A 17,067-nucleotide genomic window follows, 5' to 3' on the forward strand; every position below is an offset into this window, starting at 1 on the left:
TGAGCTGATCAGATCAGGATTCTTGATGAGGGCTTCAGGAGCCAAGCTTTCCAAGCTTAGATTCTTATCAGTTTTCAGCCCAGATCTCCTACTGGAATTAACAACACTTCAAAGGGTGCTTTTTGACCAGGATTTCTAATTGAATCAAAGGCTTTGGCATCTTGGAAAGATAACTTATCCCCAGGAGGGGCTGAATCTCTGAAAGAGATCACAGATCAAAAGGAAATAGTTTCTTAAAGAAAACTTTAGTAAAGGAAACATTCCCTCCTGCTTCAGTATCATACAGATAGTAAATGTTAGGTGAGATGAGAATGCAGGATTTCTTAATTCCAAAGAGATCATTCTATCCTCCACTTCATGCTACCTCTATTATACATACTTACAATATTTTTTACAGAACCATAAAATACTAATATTAGAATGCCATAACTTTATCCTGCTATTCTCCAGATGGTTTCTAATTTTTTTCCAATTTCAAATAGAGAAGAAGCTGTGATTTTTTTTTTTTTTAAATACATGGATTCTTTCTTTCCTTTTTTAGTAGCTTTGGGATAGATTTCTACCAAAGGAATAACAGAGGTGAAAGTGCTGAAGAAAATTCTGTACTCTATATTTTATACATAAAACTTCCAGAACAATTTTTATTCATTTATGATTACTCTAAGAAAGAAATATTTAAATTTTAGAATGTCTTTATTCCTTATGATGCCTAACTAAAATCATTTTGATGTCACAAAGTAAATTTCAGTCATCAGTCAAGAGCAAGCAAGGGTCTACATAGTAGGTAATAATTCAGTTAACAGCTTCATCAGAGTAAATCTTTTAACTTTCCACTCACTCTTAGAGTGAAATTCTTTCTAGTTGGTCAAAAAAGAATCCAAAGTATACTTCTTTAAACTTAAATAATGAAAGAGATTTCTGGTTTCTTTTAAGTGTATCATTAAGCTAATTCCTTAGGGGAAAAAATACTCTATCCAGATCAATCAATCAAGGTTGGTTCTCCCCCACCTGCTAATCTTTATCAGGTGACAGACAGCCCTAATTAGTTTAGGGAGAAATTCTCCTTGGACTCTCGAAGGGGAGCAGGACATTATTTTGGAATTGATAGTTAAAAGAAAAACTCTATTCTCTTTGAGATTAGTCCAAAGGCCTCAGAGTAGGTTAATCTTTAAATTCTTTCTTAAAATTTCAAATGAAGGAAGAGACATGTAGTCTGCTTTTACAAAAAAGTTATGATCAATTCTGTGCTCTTTTATTATATGTTGCTATTCTGTTCTCTAAATAGCTGGACCATTCTCTCCAACAATGTATCAGAGTATTCCACTAACATTGGGTTTTAACTTTTTTTAGATATTTTTGACAGGGGCTAAGTTGTTATTTGATAAAATTGATAGAGAGACACTGGAGTTTATTGAGTAGGGATTGACATGGTTGGATCTGTGCTTTAGAACTTCACTTTGGCAGCTGGAGTCTCTAGGGAGAGACTTGAGGCTACAGACCCACAAGCAGGTTATGGATATAGTGTAGGCATGTGGTAATTAGCCCTGGACCAGACAGATGGAATATCGAGGAAAGAACTGGCTTATTAGAGAGATGGTACAAAGGTGAAATCAACAGGCCTTGCCAACAGATTTAAGGGGGATAGTAGGGAGGTTAAAGATATTGAAGAGCTGAGGATAAGTAATATTTAGGTTTCAAGTACAGGGTACTAAGAGGATATTGTAACAGAAAAGTTTGAGAGTGAGGGGAAAGTTTGAGAAGAAAAATAATTAAGTTCAGTTTTGGACATGATGGGTTTAAGGTGTCGATTAGACCTCCAGTTCTGAAGTCTAAAAGGCTGATTGATGCAAGAGACTGGAGGTTAACAGATATGTAGATTAGAGAAAGAATCATCAGTATAGAAGTGGTAATTAAATCTATGGGAGCTTATGAGATCACTAAATGAAATTGTATAAAAAGAGAAGGTTTAGATTAACCCTTAGATGTGCTGTGGATGACTGTCCAACAAAGGAGATTAAGAAGGAGCAGTCTGATGAGTAAGGAGAGAGTGGTGTCCTGAAAATTTAGAGAGAAGAATTTCAAGAGAAAAGCCACTGGATTTGTCAATTAAGAAAGCACTCATAACTTTAGAGAGAGCAGGTTTGTAGAATGATGAGGCTGGAACTTGGATTGTAGGGAGTTAAGAAAGTTAAGACACCTATTGTGCTAAGTTTAGCTACAAAGAGCAGAAGGGATATAGGATGATAGTGGGAATGGAAGGAGTTAGCAAGGAGGGAGGAGATAGCAAAAGGCATCTGGTGAAAGATAAAAGATGAGAAGGAAAGAAGGGAACTGCTCTCAGCAAATGGCTTCAACTTTTTTTTGTAAAACATGAGGCAGTTATCCAGCTGAGAGAGTTGGGGGAAAGGGAATCATGGGATGGAAAAGGAGGGATGAAAAAATGTAGAAAACTCAGTAGGAAAGTGAGTAAGTTAGAAAGTACAGAAGATTTGCCTTTTAGGCTGCACAGCATAAATTCATACTGGATTCAGAGCAGTTTAGATTTTCTAGTGTATAAGAAACAAAGGCAATGGATTGTGAGTCATTCAAGGCCAAAGTTTGACAGGAAAGTTCAGCAATATGATAACGGGGCCAGGGACTCAAGAGAAGAGGGCAAGTAAGTTAAGATTTTTGAATCCTTAAAGTGGGAGGCAGAATATTTGTGGGTGATAACAAGATAAAAAATATGACTATCTTTGTATCTGAGGTGGATTAGGAGGAGGGCATGGGAGTGAGTAAGTGTAAGAAATCCTAGTGAGGAATTCCCCTGAGCCTCAGCCATTCCTTTGTGTAAATATGTTTAATGAGAACATTGAAAAGTGCTTGAGTTATCTGATAGAATCTCAGGAAGCACACAGGTGCTTCTGGTACCCTTCTGGTGCCTTAATGAGTATCCTTTATTGAAGGCCTGTGTTTACCCTGGAAACCTGGTCAGTTCCTGGAGTACACAGGTGGGCCTCTTGTGATGGAGCATCCTGTAACTAAGGGGATGGCACTGTCCCAAGGGTCATATATCAAATGAGAATACTTAACTAGTGTCTTCTTTGTTATTAGCCTACAACAACCCCTTAGTGGAAAGGGACTTTGAGGATTCAGCTAGGAAGTACTGTACAGCTTGCCTACTAATGGCTCCTACTGGAGACTCTGAATAGCTGTGATCATGTGTCCTCCCAGCCAAGGAATTCAGATGTTAGTGCTTCTTTGGAGTGATAGTGATGTATATTGTATGTTTGTTATAGTGTCTTTATTGTCATGGTGACCATCATGTTATTTGTATATTACTTTTATGCTATGAGTTTCCTCTTCCCTTATGTCTTACTGTTCTAAGCAGAACTAAACTAGTACCATCTTCTTTAAGACTATGCCTATTGAATATGAATTCTGAATCTAGATTAATCTTACAATAGGTAAAGGATCTGAGTGGTGAAGGTGTTTAAGGAAGAGTCAATATGAAAGATGGTCTCTCATTCTAAGGAGAGGAAAGAAAAATTGTCAACCAGCTACTGAACTCAAAAGAAAGGAAGGGTAGTAACCTAGTAGTCTGTAGAACAGAGGGGTCAAACTCAAACAGAATTGATCCCTACAGGCTGCATAATGACTTAGAATACCACGAATTAACATTCCACATTGTAGAATAAAACCTCCACAATTTCATGATTGCAGAGGCCAAAGAGGACATCATTATCTAATGTCCAACCCTCTGGTGAGGAGGTAAGTTGAATAAAAGATTCAATTTATTATCTCAGATTTTTCAACTCAATTGTTTAAGAAAGATTTGGAAAGCAACTACTTACTATATGAAAGGAACTGATAGAAAAATCTTAGCTCTGTATAAAAGCTTGCAGAATTCTCAACATCTCATATGGCTGATAAACTCACCATTTACTACAGCAAGTATCATTGACTTTTCAGAAGTTACTAGATGTCACCTAAAAAAATGGATTCTTTCCATCCCATGGCTTTTAAGTATTTTCTCTTAATTCTTTCAAAATTAATGATTTTCCAACCTGGATTTCAGATGCAAACAGGAGATGCCTGTCTAGTTGGGGGAAAAAATTCTGAACCCTCCCTTTGTGATATTTTCAAACCTTTCTTCAGACACTCACCCATCTGAGAGCCACTGGTAAGCTGGACTCCCAGGCTCTGCTGACTGTGAATAAACTTCCACTTTGTCAGCTACCATGAAAGCAGAATAAAAGCCCACTCCAAACTGCCCAATGATCTTGCTGCTTGCCTCACTCTGGTTTTGCAGGGCATCCAGAAATGCCTGTGTTGAAAAGGAGGAAAAGAGAATAGTCAAAAGTTTACCATGCTAATTCTTCTATAAGGAGGTAATTATTTGTTCTTTGTTCAACCTTCCTAAGAGATCTCCAAGCTCAAACCAAATGAATCCATAGTGGGGGCATGCATGAATCACGAATGTCTCTCTCCATAACTGCTTTTCATTTGGGTTAAGATGGTCTTCATAAATAATCCTTGATGATCTCCATTAAATGTCTCTCTGGACAGGGAACAAAGCTTTACTGGGATCTTCAGTATGTGGGCTATAGTTGTTTTCTTGTTGGTATCATCTGACCTATGTCTGTCTTTACAAATAAAGGGAAAGGATTGGGAAAAACCTATCTCTACTATCCAGGAGAAAGTAGAAACAGGGAGGACACATGATTCCTTGAAAGAAATAAAGTCTTTTGTTTATTTAAAGTTGAAAAGGATGACAATAGGGAAACAATGAGAGGTAAGAGTGAAATCTGAAATTGTGTCAAGAAGCTCAAAGATAGAATAATCTAACAATCAAGTATTAATCAAACTAGCTGTGTATATATGCAAAGCCCATTGCTGGGCCTGAGGAAACAAAGGCAAAATTGTAACAGTTTTGGCTCTGCAGCAGTTAACATTCAACTGGAGAGATGTATACACAAACAGATATGTACAAAATAAATACAAGATAAATGAAGTGATGGGAGAGGACACAAGAAATCTAGAGTGAAGGGAGAGACAAAGGAGGAAGGAAAAAGGTCTATGGACTATTTAGAGTTATGTAATATATATTGGGGCTCTTGTATATAGGAGAAGCCAAACTATCTCTGGAGAAAAGACGTCTTATGTTGCAAAAAATGATGACTTAGATTTACAGGAGACATCAAATGAAAAAATCATCCAATAATGGTCAGAGAGAGAAAGAGGGGAGATTGCTGAAGACTCCCTGCTGAAAAGTATAAAGGCTGCTATCAGTTAACCTAACATAAAAACTGGAAGTCTACAGCCTACCTGGGACTTGTATCTAGTTTGAGAGCCTCCAGAAAACTATCACACTTGATGACTATTATTTATATCTGGAGATTAATGTGGAGATAAATGATATTAGGCAGAAGAAATTTAGAAAGCAGTTCTTTAAAAATTTTTTTTAAAAAAACATTTTTCTTTAAAGTTTCTAGTTCCATAGGCTATCACCTCTAAGATAAAAAACAAAAAACAAAACCCACAAACAATTGGACACAGGTTATAGGTTATGTTGTGCAATTATGCAAAACATTTACATATTAATCATTTTGTATAAAAATACAAATAAAAGAATTAAAGAAGTGAAAAAAATAGCATGCTTTAGTCTATATTCAATTAATATCAATTCTTTCACTGGAGGCAGGTAGCATGTTTCATTAGTCCTTGTTATTTTTTAATAGCACAATAATATTTCATTTCAAATATATACTACAGTGTAGCCATCCCCAAATTAATGGGCACTCCCTTTGACTTCCAATCTAGAAGGCACTTCTAAGGATCACAATAACCTAGATAAAACAGAGAGATCCTGGGAGCCAAAAGCATACACAGATATACAAATCCAATATTTGCTGATAAATAAATCACAATTTTGAGATCCCCACATTCAATTATACAGCCCCATATGGGGTCAAGACTCTAAGTTTAAGAAGCTTTGTAAAATACAACAACCGAGGAAGAAAAAGATTGAAGTAATATAGCAGTCAAATTTATATATATATATATATATCTTAAAATATATTTCTACAGTCAGTTACAAAGTCAAAACTGGTCCTAAAGATCACAAAAAATTGGTTTGCCTCTATGACAAAGTTTTAATGGTGATAAAGATCAATCTACAATCATTAAGGAAATACCCAGGAATGAAAGATTTTGGCCCAAATGTGATAAAACATGGAGTCTTCAAAACCAATAGTCTAAGGAAAACAATTCATATGAAACTTCATAATGAATGTATTGCTTAAATAACTTGTCAGGCAGAGTCCAAAGGAGACTAGGGTTTGCTTCTAAAGAGGCTTATTTTAAAGGTAACTGCTCTAAAAAGAAAGGCCCTTGGATGCTGAAGCTGAATCAAAAATCTTTACAAAACAATTCAAGAGGAATTTATTTACCTTTGAGCCCGATCTAGCAATAGTTCCCAGGTTGGACACCAGCTCCTCTTGTGTCATGCCTATGCCAGTGTCCTGAGGGAGAAAGTTAAATAATATTAATACCATTAAAAGACAATTTGCTAGGTCTTCCCACAGTAATCGAACTTTTAAATTTCATGAATATCCATCATACAGCAAATAGGCACAGAAATTCAGAACATCCACAACAATTAAACAAAAGAAAATAAAACAAAACAAGCACCAGAGTGCTATGATAATATAGGGAAGGGATTATTTTGTGGTTTAGTACAGAGTACTCATCAAGAAACCAGAAAGTCTGAATTCTTCTCCCAGCTCTTTTGCTCTTAAGAAAATCCCAGAATTTCAGAATTGAAAAAGACCTCAGAAGCAACTAATCCAACCTAAATTTGACCAAGGATTCAACAATTGGTCATATAACCTTCAACCAAAGACCAATAGTAAGAAAAAAAAAAAAAATCCATCATTTCTGAGGCAGTTTATTTCACTATCAGATTGCACTAATTGTTAAAAAATATATTTTCTTTACATTGAACTAGTCTGTTTTTCTTTTGACAACTTCTAACTCTTATGCCTAATTTTGCCTTTTGCTTCTTCTCCTTTGTAGATCTTAGTCTTTTAATCTGTAGAATAAGAAGGTTAAACTAAATTACCTTCAAGATCACTTCCAGATCTAACATACTATGATTTTAGGATTCTAATTCTATCTATTCATTCATCATTAGAAGAAATAAGGATCAGAAAAAAACTCAACCTTCTTCCTATGGAATAATAAAGAGAAAGGAGGAGAACTAGATAGCTGTCCATTGACTGATTTTAAATTTCACTGAACTAAGGGAGGATGAATAGAATATCTCCAAATAGTCTTTTTTTTAAAAATGACCTTGGGGCAGCTAATTGGTACAGTGGATAGAACACCAGCCCTGAAGTCAGGAAGACCTGAGTTCAAATTTGGCTTCAGACAATTAACATTTCCTAATTGTGTGACCCTGAGGAAGTCACTTAACTCCAATTGCCTCTGGAAAAAAAAAAAAAAAAAAAAAAAAGATCTACAGTTTATTTTAGCAACATTACTTCTAAACATAGGGATTTAGCGCAGTTCCTTTTTTAATCAAGCATCTTTGTTCATATATATACACATCTGTATATGTATATAATCTAATCTTGTAATACAAGAAAGAAATGGCTATTTCTTATCAGTCATTTTCAATCATGGAAATGTGAATTCTTTTATTGATTCTTTATTGACCAATTACTCAAAAATGTACTACAGTTAACTCTTCTTATTGAAGTTTACTGATATTTGTTTCACACCATCCTTTAGAGTCAGGTGACAGATTGGTGGGTTTATTCCCAAGGGTCTGAATATGGGCTTTCAGGTAAGTCTTAGTCTTAATATAAATATAAATTCAGATTTTCTAAATAACATCAGAAAATATAGGAAAAAAACCTCCAAACTGCAGCTGAATCTATCAACACAATTAGAAAGGGTCAAACATTTTAGCTATACCCTAATCTGGCAAGGTATCCCTTGGAAATTATGTCAGGATATTTGATGCAATTTTAAGGTGGGAGTGGGGTGGGAAAGAAGATAATATTTTGAGTTTTCATAGGTTGAAATATGATGCATTTATACCTTGCAAATGGTAACTTAATATTTGTAAATGGTTTAAAGGACAGACTTGCTTATGATATGTTGATAAATTATTAAAATATTACAATTTTCTGTAGATTACTGTTTACCCCATTATTACCATCTAAATTTTGCTCTTTGCAGTTAATGCACTTTTTGAGGATGCTTTAGTTGTTTTATAAATAGGAGATATGCTTAGTAGAAATATTTATCTAAATACATTATCAAATCTCAATAGAATCCTGAGATTGAGGACAAGACAAATAACTTACAGGTTGTGTTATGAAAGTCTAGGTGTTCTTCATTATATACAAACTATATAAAGGTATATTATCTAGCCCACAGAATGATACTCTATGGTGAGATATTTTAAAATTATTTTCCAGATTTATGTATATTTCATAGCTTTATAAATGCAAATCTTTTGATAATGCCCAAGTTTGTTTTACACTGAAAAAAGCGGTTTGGTAAAAAGAACACTAGATATGGAGCTAGAAAGATTTGGATAAGAGTTGTGACAGTAAACAAATCCTCAGAAACTTCTGAGTTTCAGTTTCCTAATTTTTAAGATAAGGAAAATTAAACACACAACCTATTTTATAGGACTATTGGTCAATTAAAAGTTTACATTATGTAAGCAATATATATAAATGGCTGTTACTATTATTACACAAACATTTGAATTTATAAAACAAATAACCTTAAGTTCCTCAAGCATGCTTCATTTTACAAAAGATTTCTTTGCAATTCTTTTGAATAGAAAGTTTCCCTAGTGCATTTGCTGTATAAGTAAACCACACTCATAGAATCCATCTGAAATGTTAATTTTCAATTGAGAATCGGTATTAGAAATCCCACAAAGGTATTTATTTAGGGTAAAGAAACAGTAAAATATAGTGTAAAAGATGAAGAAACAGAATTCAAAAGACCTGAGTTCAAGTCTCAAGAGTTTAACTTGCTATGTCACTATGAACAGCCCACTTACTTTTTCTGGACTTTAGACTCTTCATCTGTAAAATGAACTAGGTGATTTCTAATTTCCTTCTTGTTCCTATGATTCTATGATTTCTTTTAAGTTAAAACACAGCTAGAAGTGCTAACTATTATGTCACATTTAAGTTTAAAATGGCAACACGATTCAGGACAAACATTTATTTGGAGAGATGATCACAACCAGAAATCATTATTATCAAATAAATGTCTCCTTCCTGATGTTAGTGCCTAATGTCATTGTCCTTTGAATTCCGAATCCACTAGGAAAAAGACATATGCAAATATATTTACATAAGGCAAATACTAAAGTCATACATATTTTTTGGTATTCAAAGCTCCATTACTATATGGGAAAAGGAGAGATACAACAGTTAGAAGTAACATTGTTAATAAAGCAATTGGAATATTTTTCTGAAACTAAATCTCTATTACTTTATTAAATCACAAAGTAATTTAATGTTGATATAGTATACATGAAAAATGAACACTAAGAATGAAAACATAAACCTAAAAACTTTCTCTGACCAAATGGATGTGCAGATGTCTAATGTGAAAGCCTCGCTTTTTAACTTAAGTATTTGAAAAAACAGCTCCCATACTACAGAATGAAGAACAAGTTATAAGCATTTGTAACTTTTTTAATTGGCCACTATTTAATTATTTCTGAACAGGGAAAAAAAATCCTTTGAAAGCAGTACAAACTTAAAAACATTCCTTTGCTACTGTGCTCTTCTTTAAATATATCCAATTGTACAAGGCTTTATCACATTGGAAAAACTATTGCACTTCCCACCTGAAGCTACCAGATGGCACTGTTCCTTATTACCAATCATTTTTTTCAAGAAAAACCCTTTGAACAGGAACCCCCAAAAGGATGATCCTCAACAAAGAGTCAGGAATTGTCTTCCATACAGGTGGACCCCCTGCAGACAAGGAAGAGGTACATCTTGCCAAAATGCATAATGCAAAATTAAGAGGGCAAAAAAAAACTAATGAATTATATAATAGCTTCCTGACAAGAATTTACCTTTTCAGGCTCCTAAGCTATATTTCTTTACGAAAATAGATCAGATTTTGGTTTTCCTGAACAGTTTCTTCAATACTTTTACTATAGAATCTTCTGATGCACTTGGTTAAGTAACCTTGCTGGAAATTTATGTATAATTATAAATAATAGATGATTTAACATTCATTACAACTTTATATTTGTAAAGTATTTACAAGTTCACAGAGAGAAAATGATTTATCAAGATCTAACAGTTACAGAGTCAGGACAGCATGGCTGTAGAATCCTACACCACCAGGACACAGTTCAAGCACAGTGACTAGAACATGTTGGTTCAATAAGTACTGAAATTCTGAAAAGAAAGAAAAAATTAAAGAAGGGAAAAAAAATTTAAAAACTACCTTTAGGAGAAGAAGAATGACTCAAGGGACAAACATAATTTAGTAACTTTTTTTAGTTTAGTAACTCCTCTAGAGAAAAATATCAAAGATAAAGATACCAAAGCAGAAGGTGAACTAAGAATGTACCAAAGCAGAAGGTAAACTCAAAATGACAGGTCTTGTTCGCATGATACTTTTAGAAGGAATTGAGGAATATAGAGAAAGCAGTAGCAGCAGCTTAGATATCCTTAAGAAATGAATTAACCTATTTTTTTTAAATTGAAGTATAGAAACAAATAATTATTTTTGTGACTTAATGCAAGAATGAGTCTTTACGTCATAGAGTCTAGAAATCTGAATAAATAACATCAGAAAATATAGGAAAAAACCTCCAAACTGCAGCTGAATTCCATTCAATCAGTCCAAAAAAATAATAAAAGTGTTCTGTACATGACAGTTGACTCAGAAGAGAACAAAATTTCTTCTAAAATCTATATCCAACTTGTACCAAATGCACTAAAATAGGATGAAAATGACCTAGGTTCAAGCCCTCACTCTCCACTTACTAGTTATATACTCTTGGCAAAGTTATTTCCCTTCTTGGGTCCTCATGTATAAAATAAGATAGGTACACTTTAAAATAACTTTCAGTTCTCAAATTCTATGAATTCCCTCTTTCATCCCCATATCCAATCAGTTGCCAAGCCTATTTCTAATATCTGCTCACAATACTACTTTAAGTACTTGAAGATTGAAGAGAAACATTTATACAGACAGGGAACCGGTAGAACTCAGGTGAGGGTAAACAATGGAAATGGAGGTTTCAAGAGGTCAGCAAAGCAAGGGTCAAAGAGGGAAGTGGCCTTAGGTAGCACTGGAGTCACGAAGAAGAAATGGGACTGAGAAAAGGCCATTGGATTTGGCAATTAAAAAATTACTAACCGTGGAGTAAACAGGTGAGTGATGAGATTGTGGAAATGAAATTGAAAGGGTTAGTGAAATGAAAGTTAGAAATGAAATTGAAGAAGGTTAGTGGAAGTGAGAAAGTGGAAGCAAGAACTATAAATAGCTTTTCTCAGAAGTTTAGCTGAGCTTAAGAAGACAAATACGATTAAAAGGAGCCAGAAAGACCAAGTGAAGGTTTTTAAGGATAGGGTAGATTTGGGCATGTCTATAACCAATACAGAAAGAGACAGGGTTTGATAAAGGAGATGGGATGATAAAAAAGACAAGTTTTGGGGATGATCTCTTTAGGTTTACATCAGGAGAGAGTGGGAGGTCAACTTGAAACATTGAGCAGAAGAGAAAAATGAACTCATGACTGATGACTTATAGAAGTATGAACTGAAGTTTTCTGAGATGAAGGGGAAAGAAATTGAGGTTGAAACCTGAGGAATAGAAGGATATGATAGAATTAATCAGAAAAGAACAAAATTATTGCTGTGTACACATGGAAGGAGTGAGATAAAACTCAATTGTGTGATTTCTTTGGCATTTGACAATCTACGGATAATAGAGAAGGTAGATGGAAATGATCTAGAATTACAGTTTAGAAAGCATAAATGGCAATCAAATAGGAGGACAAGAGACTTGAGGGTAAAGGATAAAGTAGAATTAAACTGGTTGATCATGGGGTCAAGATTAGGTAGGAAGGAAAATAACCCAGAGTAAGAATGATGACCTGGGAAACCATAGAAAAGGGGAAAGACTAGAGGCTGCAGGGAAAATTAAGTTGGAAAAATTGTGACATTCCATCATATCCCTAAGAAATCGTAGCTCTTCAGTTGTTTCAGTCATATCCAATACTTCATGAGCCCATCTAGATTATTCTTGGCAAAGATACTGCAGTGATTCATCAATTCTTTCTCTGGCTTATTTGACGGATGAGAAAACTGAGGCACACAGAATTAAGTGACTTGTCCAGGATCACACAGCCATTAAGTGTCTGAAGTCAGATTTGAACGCTGGGAGATGAGTCTTCCTGACTCCGTCCGGGCCCAGTGCCCCGTACACCATGGCATCCCCTAACGCCCCTCTTTAGGGAGACAAAGGTCAAAATAAGGGAAAGGAGATATCAAAGAAGGTCATGAGCTCCACAGGCATCATTAAAGCAAAGGTCCAGGATAGATCCCAAAGAAAGACTGGCTCCTTCTTCCATATCACCTCTTTTTACCCCTCTATTCAGATACTGTGAGAGTATTATTTTATTATCCAGATGTTTTTAGTAAACTGAACTCTGCTTTAAACAATAGGAAAGGGGTAAACTCTAGAGATAGTCATAAATGGTAAGTTTTTTACCCAATCCTCTACCTAAATGTTATTAGTTTTCCTAACTGGGGGTTTCAGAGAGATTGGGATTGAACTTGTAATTTTTTGTTTAAATAAGCTCCCTAAGAATAATATGGATTTTAGAAACCATTATATATCCATAAGCTTAAAACAAATTAATGTTCTTCAATTTATAACTAAACAAGCAGGTACAATATTCTTTTCCTCTTATTTTCATTGTTTTTCTTGAGATAATATAATCAAATGAAAAAAGATTATATATTATGACCAGATTGGATTAATATTAGAAATTTGGGGATGGTTTAATATTAGGAAAACTTACCAACACAAAATAAAAAGTGGGATCTACAATACCAGTTCTCAAACTGAATTACAAAGAATTAATCATAAAAAACAAATTGGTACTGATTAAAAAACAGAAAATGCAATCAGTGAATGGATTTGGTATATAACATATAAAGCCTGGTATATGATTTAACAAAAACTTAAGATACTGAGGTAAGAACTCACTATTAAAAAAAAAAAAAAAAAAAAAAAAAAAACCTGCTAAAAAAATGGCATGTTTGGCAGAAATTAAGTAGATGTATGATTTAGAGAAGGTGATATCAAACAAATGAGAAGTACAAGGATGAAATTATTTTTCAGATCTATGGTTATGGAGATAATTCAAGATCAAGAGATAGAGGGGACCACAAAAAAAATAAAATGGACTATTTTGATTACAAAAAATTAAAAAGGTTTTGAACAAACAAAAATAATGCAGGTGAAATTATAAGGGAAATGGATTAACCAGGGTAAAAAAAATCTTAGCAGTGAATGTCTAAAAAGAATGAAATTATCAAAATATGTATGGAAATGATTAAAATTTATAAAAATAAGGGTTATTCCCCAACTGATATTCAAAAGATATGAACAGAAGTTTTCAAAGAAAGAAATTCAAGCTATCAATAGCCATATAAAAATACTCCTAATCACTAAAAATAAGAGAAATGAAAATTAAAACAACTATGAAGTTCTATCTCAAAGTTAAGAAAAGCATACAATTGGCAAAGATGACAAAAAAACAGAAAATGGTAAGCACAGGTAGGATTGTGGGAAAATAGCCACACTGATGATAAACTACTGGCAGAGCTATGAATTGGTCTAGAAAGCAAGCCTCCCCAAGTCACTGAACTGTAAATATACTTCAACTTGGCAATACCAGTATTAGATCTTTATCCAAAGAGATCAAAGACATGAAAAAACAAAAATATCTTCTTGGGGCAAACAAATGAAAACTAAAAGTACCTATTAATTAGAGAATAGCTATCTATTAGGGAATATAACTAATGGGATTATTTCAGAAAAATCTGAGATGAGTATGATATGGAATGAAGAAAGACTTAAGAGAACAATTTATACAATAAACACATTTTAAGACAAACATCTCTGAAACACTTAAGAACTATTTTTTCTTTCACAACACAACTAATATAGAAATGTATATAAAATAATTGTACATATATAATAGCCTATATCAGATTGCTTGTAGTCTTGGGGAGAAGGAGAGGTAAGAGAAAGGGCAGAAAAAAAAATTGAAACTCAAAATCTGACAAAAATGAATGTTGAAAACTGTCTTAACATGTAATTGATTTGTTTTACTTGACTATGTATATCCATTGTAAGATTTTTCTTTTTCTTTTCTTGGGAGGTGGGGGCGAAAGAAGTGGGAAAAAGAAAATAAGATTTTTATTCATGGAAAAAAATTAATATAATTTTTAAAAAGAAAGACATCAGAACTCTGATCAATGCAGTAACCAATACTGACTCTAGAGGGCTTATGGTAAAATTAAGTCATGGACAATATGTTGGTTTGTTTTGCTTAATTTTACTTGTTTGCTATAATAAAGTATTTTAATTGGAGTGGAGTGGAGAGAAAAGAAAGTAACAGAAAGAAGTTAAGACAAAATTATCAATATGTCTAGTTAAAGTAGAAACATGAAAAGTCCCAATCAGCCCAGGTGTCCCAAAGAACACTGCAACAAAAATATAAAATAGGACACTAGAGGAAAAAGTGATTAATAAAATCAAAGGGAAATACCATTAAGATTCCCAATTTGGTTCAGGACCACACAAGAAGAAAGTCAAAAGCCTTCTAGAGCTCTAAACAGTGTTGCAATGGCACCAGGGTGTAAAGTCAGTCTAATTAAGAGCCTTGGAGAATAAGCAATGCTTCTAGTCTAGTGACTTCAGACTTTATTCCTGGGAAGCAATTCTGGTGGAGAAGCAGCCTAGCAATTTTCCTGCAGGAGTTGCAGCCACAGCTACTAAAGACCCAGAAAAGAAAGTTCTTGGCACTCTCAAATGATTTATTAATGTAAGACGTTCATTATGATTTTAACAGTATAGCTAACAGTAAAAAAAAAGCAGTAACATCTGCTTCGTCACTATACCCTAAAGATTGAAGAACTTTTCCATCTGACTTATAACTGAAAACTCCAGGTTGCAAATCTATGTTATCTCCTCACATTATATATTCTCCTTGAAAGCAGGAATTTCTCTCACTTTTTTATCTGTATTCCTAGTGCTTTTCACAGAATAAGCAGTTAAAATGTTTCATTCATTCATTCATTAAATCACTTTTAAAGAGAATCTGTATCCTATCCAATTCTAACATGACCTATCAGAGCTAAGATACAGAGTAAAAGGCTGTTGGTCATTGCTGCAGGGAGACAAAAGCTTCTTAAAAACTTTAGACCACTTATAGTCTTCCACATCTGACTTGGAGCCTGTCAGGGCCACAGAAGGGGATGGAATTCCCATTGAGATCACCCCAAAAGTGAGAGATAGAACCAGTGAAGGCCGGATTGCTGCCACCTAATCTAGATAAGACTTCTAGCACAGTAACCAGTCTAGAGACTAAATGATCTGGAAGGAAAATATATAGAGAACTGACTCAAATTTATAAGAAATTAAGCCCTTCTCCAATTGATAAATGGTCAAAGCATATGAACAATTTTCAGATGATGAAATTGAAACTATTTGTACTCATATGAAAAGGTGCTCTAAATCACTATTGATCAGAGAAATGCAAATTAAGACAACTCTGAGATACCACTACCCACCTCTCAGATTGGCTAAGTTGATAGGAAAAAATAATGATGTTGGAGAGGATGCAGGAAAACTGGGACACTGATGAATTGTTGGTGGAACTGTGAATGGATCCAGACATTCTGGAGAGCAATTTGGAATTATGCTCAAAAAGTTATCAAACTGTGCAAATCCTTTGATCCAGCAGTGTTTCTACTGGGCTTATATCCCAAAGAGATCTTAAAGAAGGGAAAGCGACCCATATGTGCCAAAATGTTTGTGGCAGCCCTTTTTGTAATGGCTAGAAACTGGAAATTAAATGGATGTCCATCAATTGGAGAATGGCTGAATAAGTTGTGATATATGAATGTTATGGAATATTATTGTTCTATAAGAAATGACCAACAGGATGATTTCAGAAAAGCCTTCAGATTTCAGAAGTTCAGAAAACTGAACTGATGCTGAGTAAAATGAGCAGAACCAGGATATCATTATACACTTCAACAACAATACTATATGATGATCAATTCTGATGGACAAGGCTTTTTTCACCAATGAGAGGATCCAAATCAGTTCCAATTGATCAGTAATGAACAGAACCAGCTACACCCAGCAAAAAAAACACTGGGAAGTGGGTGTGGACCACAATACAGCATTACACTCTTTCTGTTATTGTTTGCTTGCATTTTTGTTTTTCTTTCCAGGTTATTTTTACCTTCTTTCTAAATCCGATTTTTCTTGTGTAGCAAGACAACTGTATAAATATGTATACATATATTGTATTTAAGATATACTTTAACATATTTAACATGTATGGGAGTACCTGCCAACTAGGGGAGGGGGTGGAGGGAAGGAGGGGAAAAGTTGGAACGCAAGTTTTTACAAGGGTTAATGCTGAAAAATTACCTATGCATATGTTTTGTCAATAAAAAGCTACTAAAAAAAAAAAAAAGATCTAGAAGGGCCTAATATTGGCATAGAATTTCAATATGGAAACTATAATGTCTAGGCTAGCTTTCCAGAGGTCCTCTGGACGGGGCCTTGATCTCGCCAAGATAGTCACCACGAAGATAATCAGGAATAGAGTCTAAATTCTTTATTGTCTCCTTCACAATCTGTGTATCTGTCCCAGTCTTACCCAGTCTTGATTTTAGTGGAGGAGTGTAGGAGGCAGGAGAGCCACCAGGAGGATGGTCAAAGATGGAATGTCTCATTTCCAGTCCTCTCAGCCCTTAAATGTTCCATTAC

General features: G+C 34.3%; 1 protein-coding gene across 2 annotated transcripts in view; it reads right to left on the reverse strand.

Annotated features, from left to right (window-relative positions):
• TRAP1 (TNF receptor associated protein 1) overlaps window positions 1–17,067 on the reverse strand; it is an 82,474-nt gene that overhangs the window by 23,898 nt on the left and 41,509 nt on the right. For both annotated transcript variants that reach the window (XM_074279988.1, XM_074279989.1), the window contains exons 5-6: window positions 6,432–6,503; window positions 4,146–4,306 (exon numbers count right to left, since the gene is read on the reverse strand). In XM_074279988.1, the coding sequence (XP_074136089.1) occupies window positions 4,146–4,306; window positions 6,432–6,503 (233 nt within the window). The remainder of the gene's footprint in view (window positions 1–4,145; window positions 4,307–6,431; window positions 6,504–17,067) is intronic.

Source organism: Sminthopsis crassicaudata, chromosome 1 (assembly GCF_048593235.1).
Source record: "Sminthopsis crassicaudata isolate SCR6 chromosome 1, ASM4859323v1, whole genome shotgun sequence".
In the NCBI taxonomy this organism is placed as follows: Eukaryota; Metazoa; Chordata; class Mammalia; order Dasyuromorphia; family Dasyuridae; genus Sminthopsis; species Sminthopsis crassicaudata.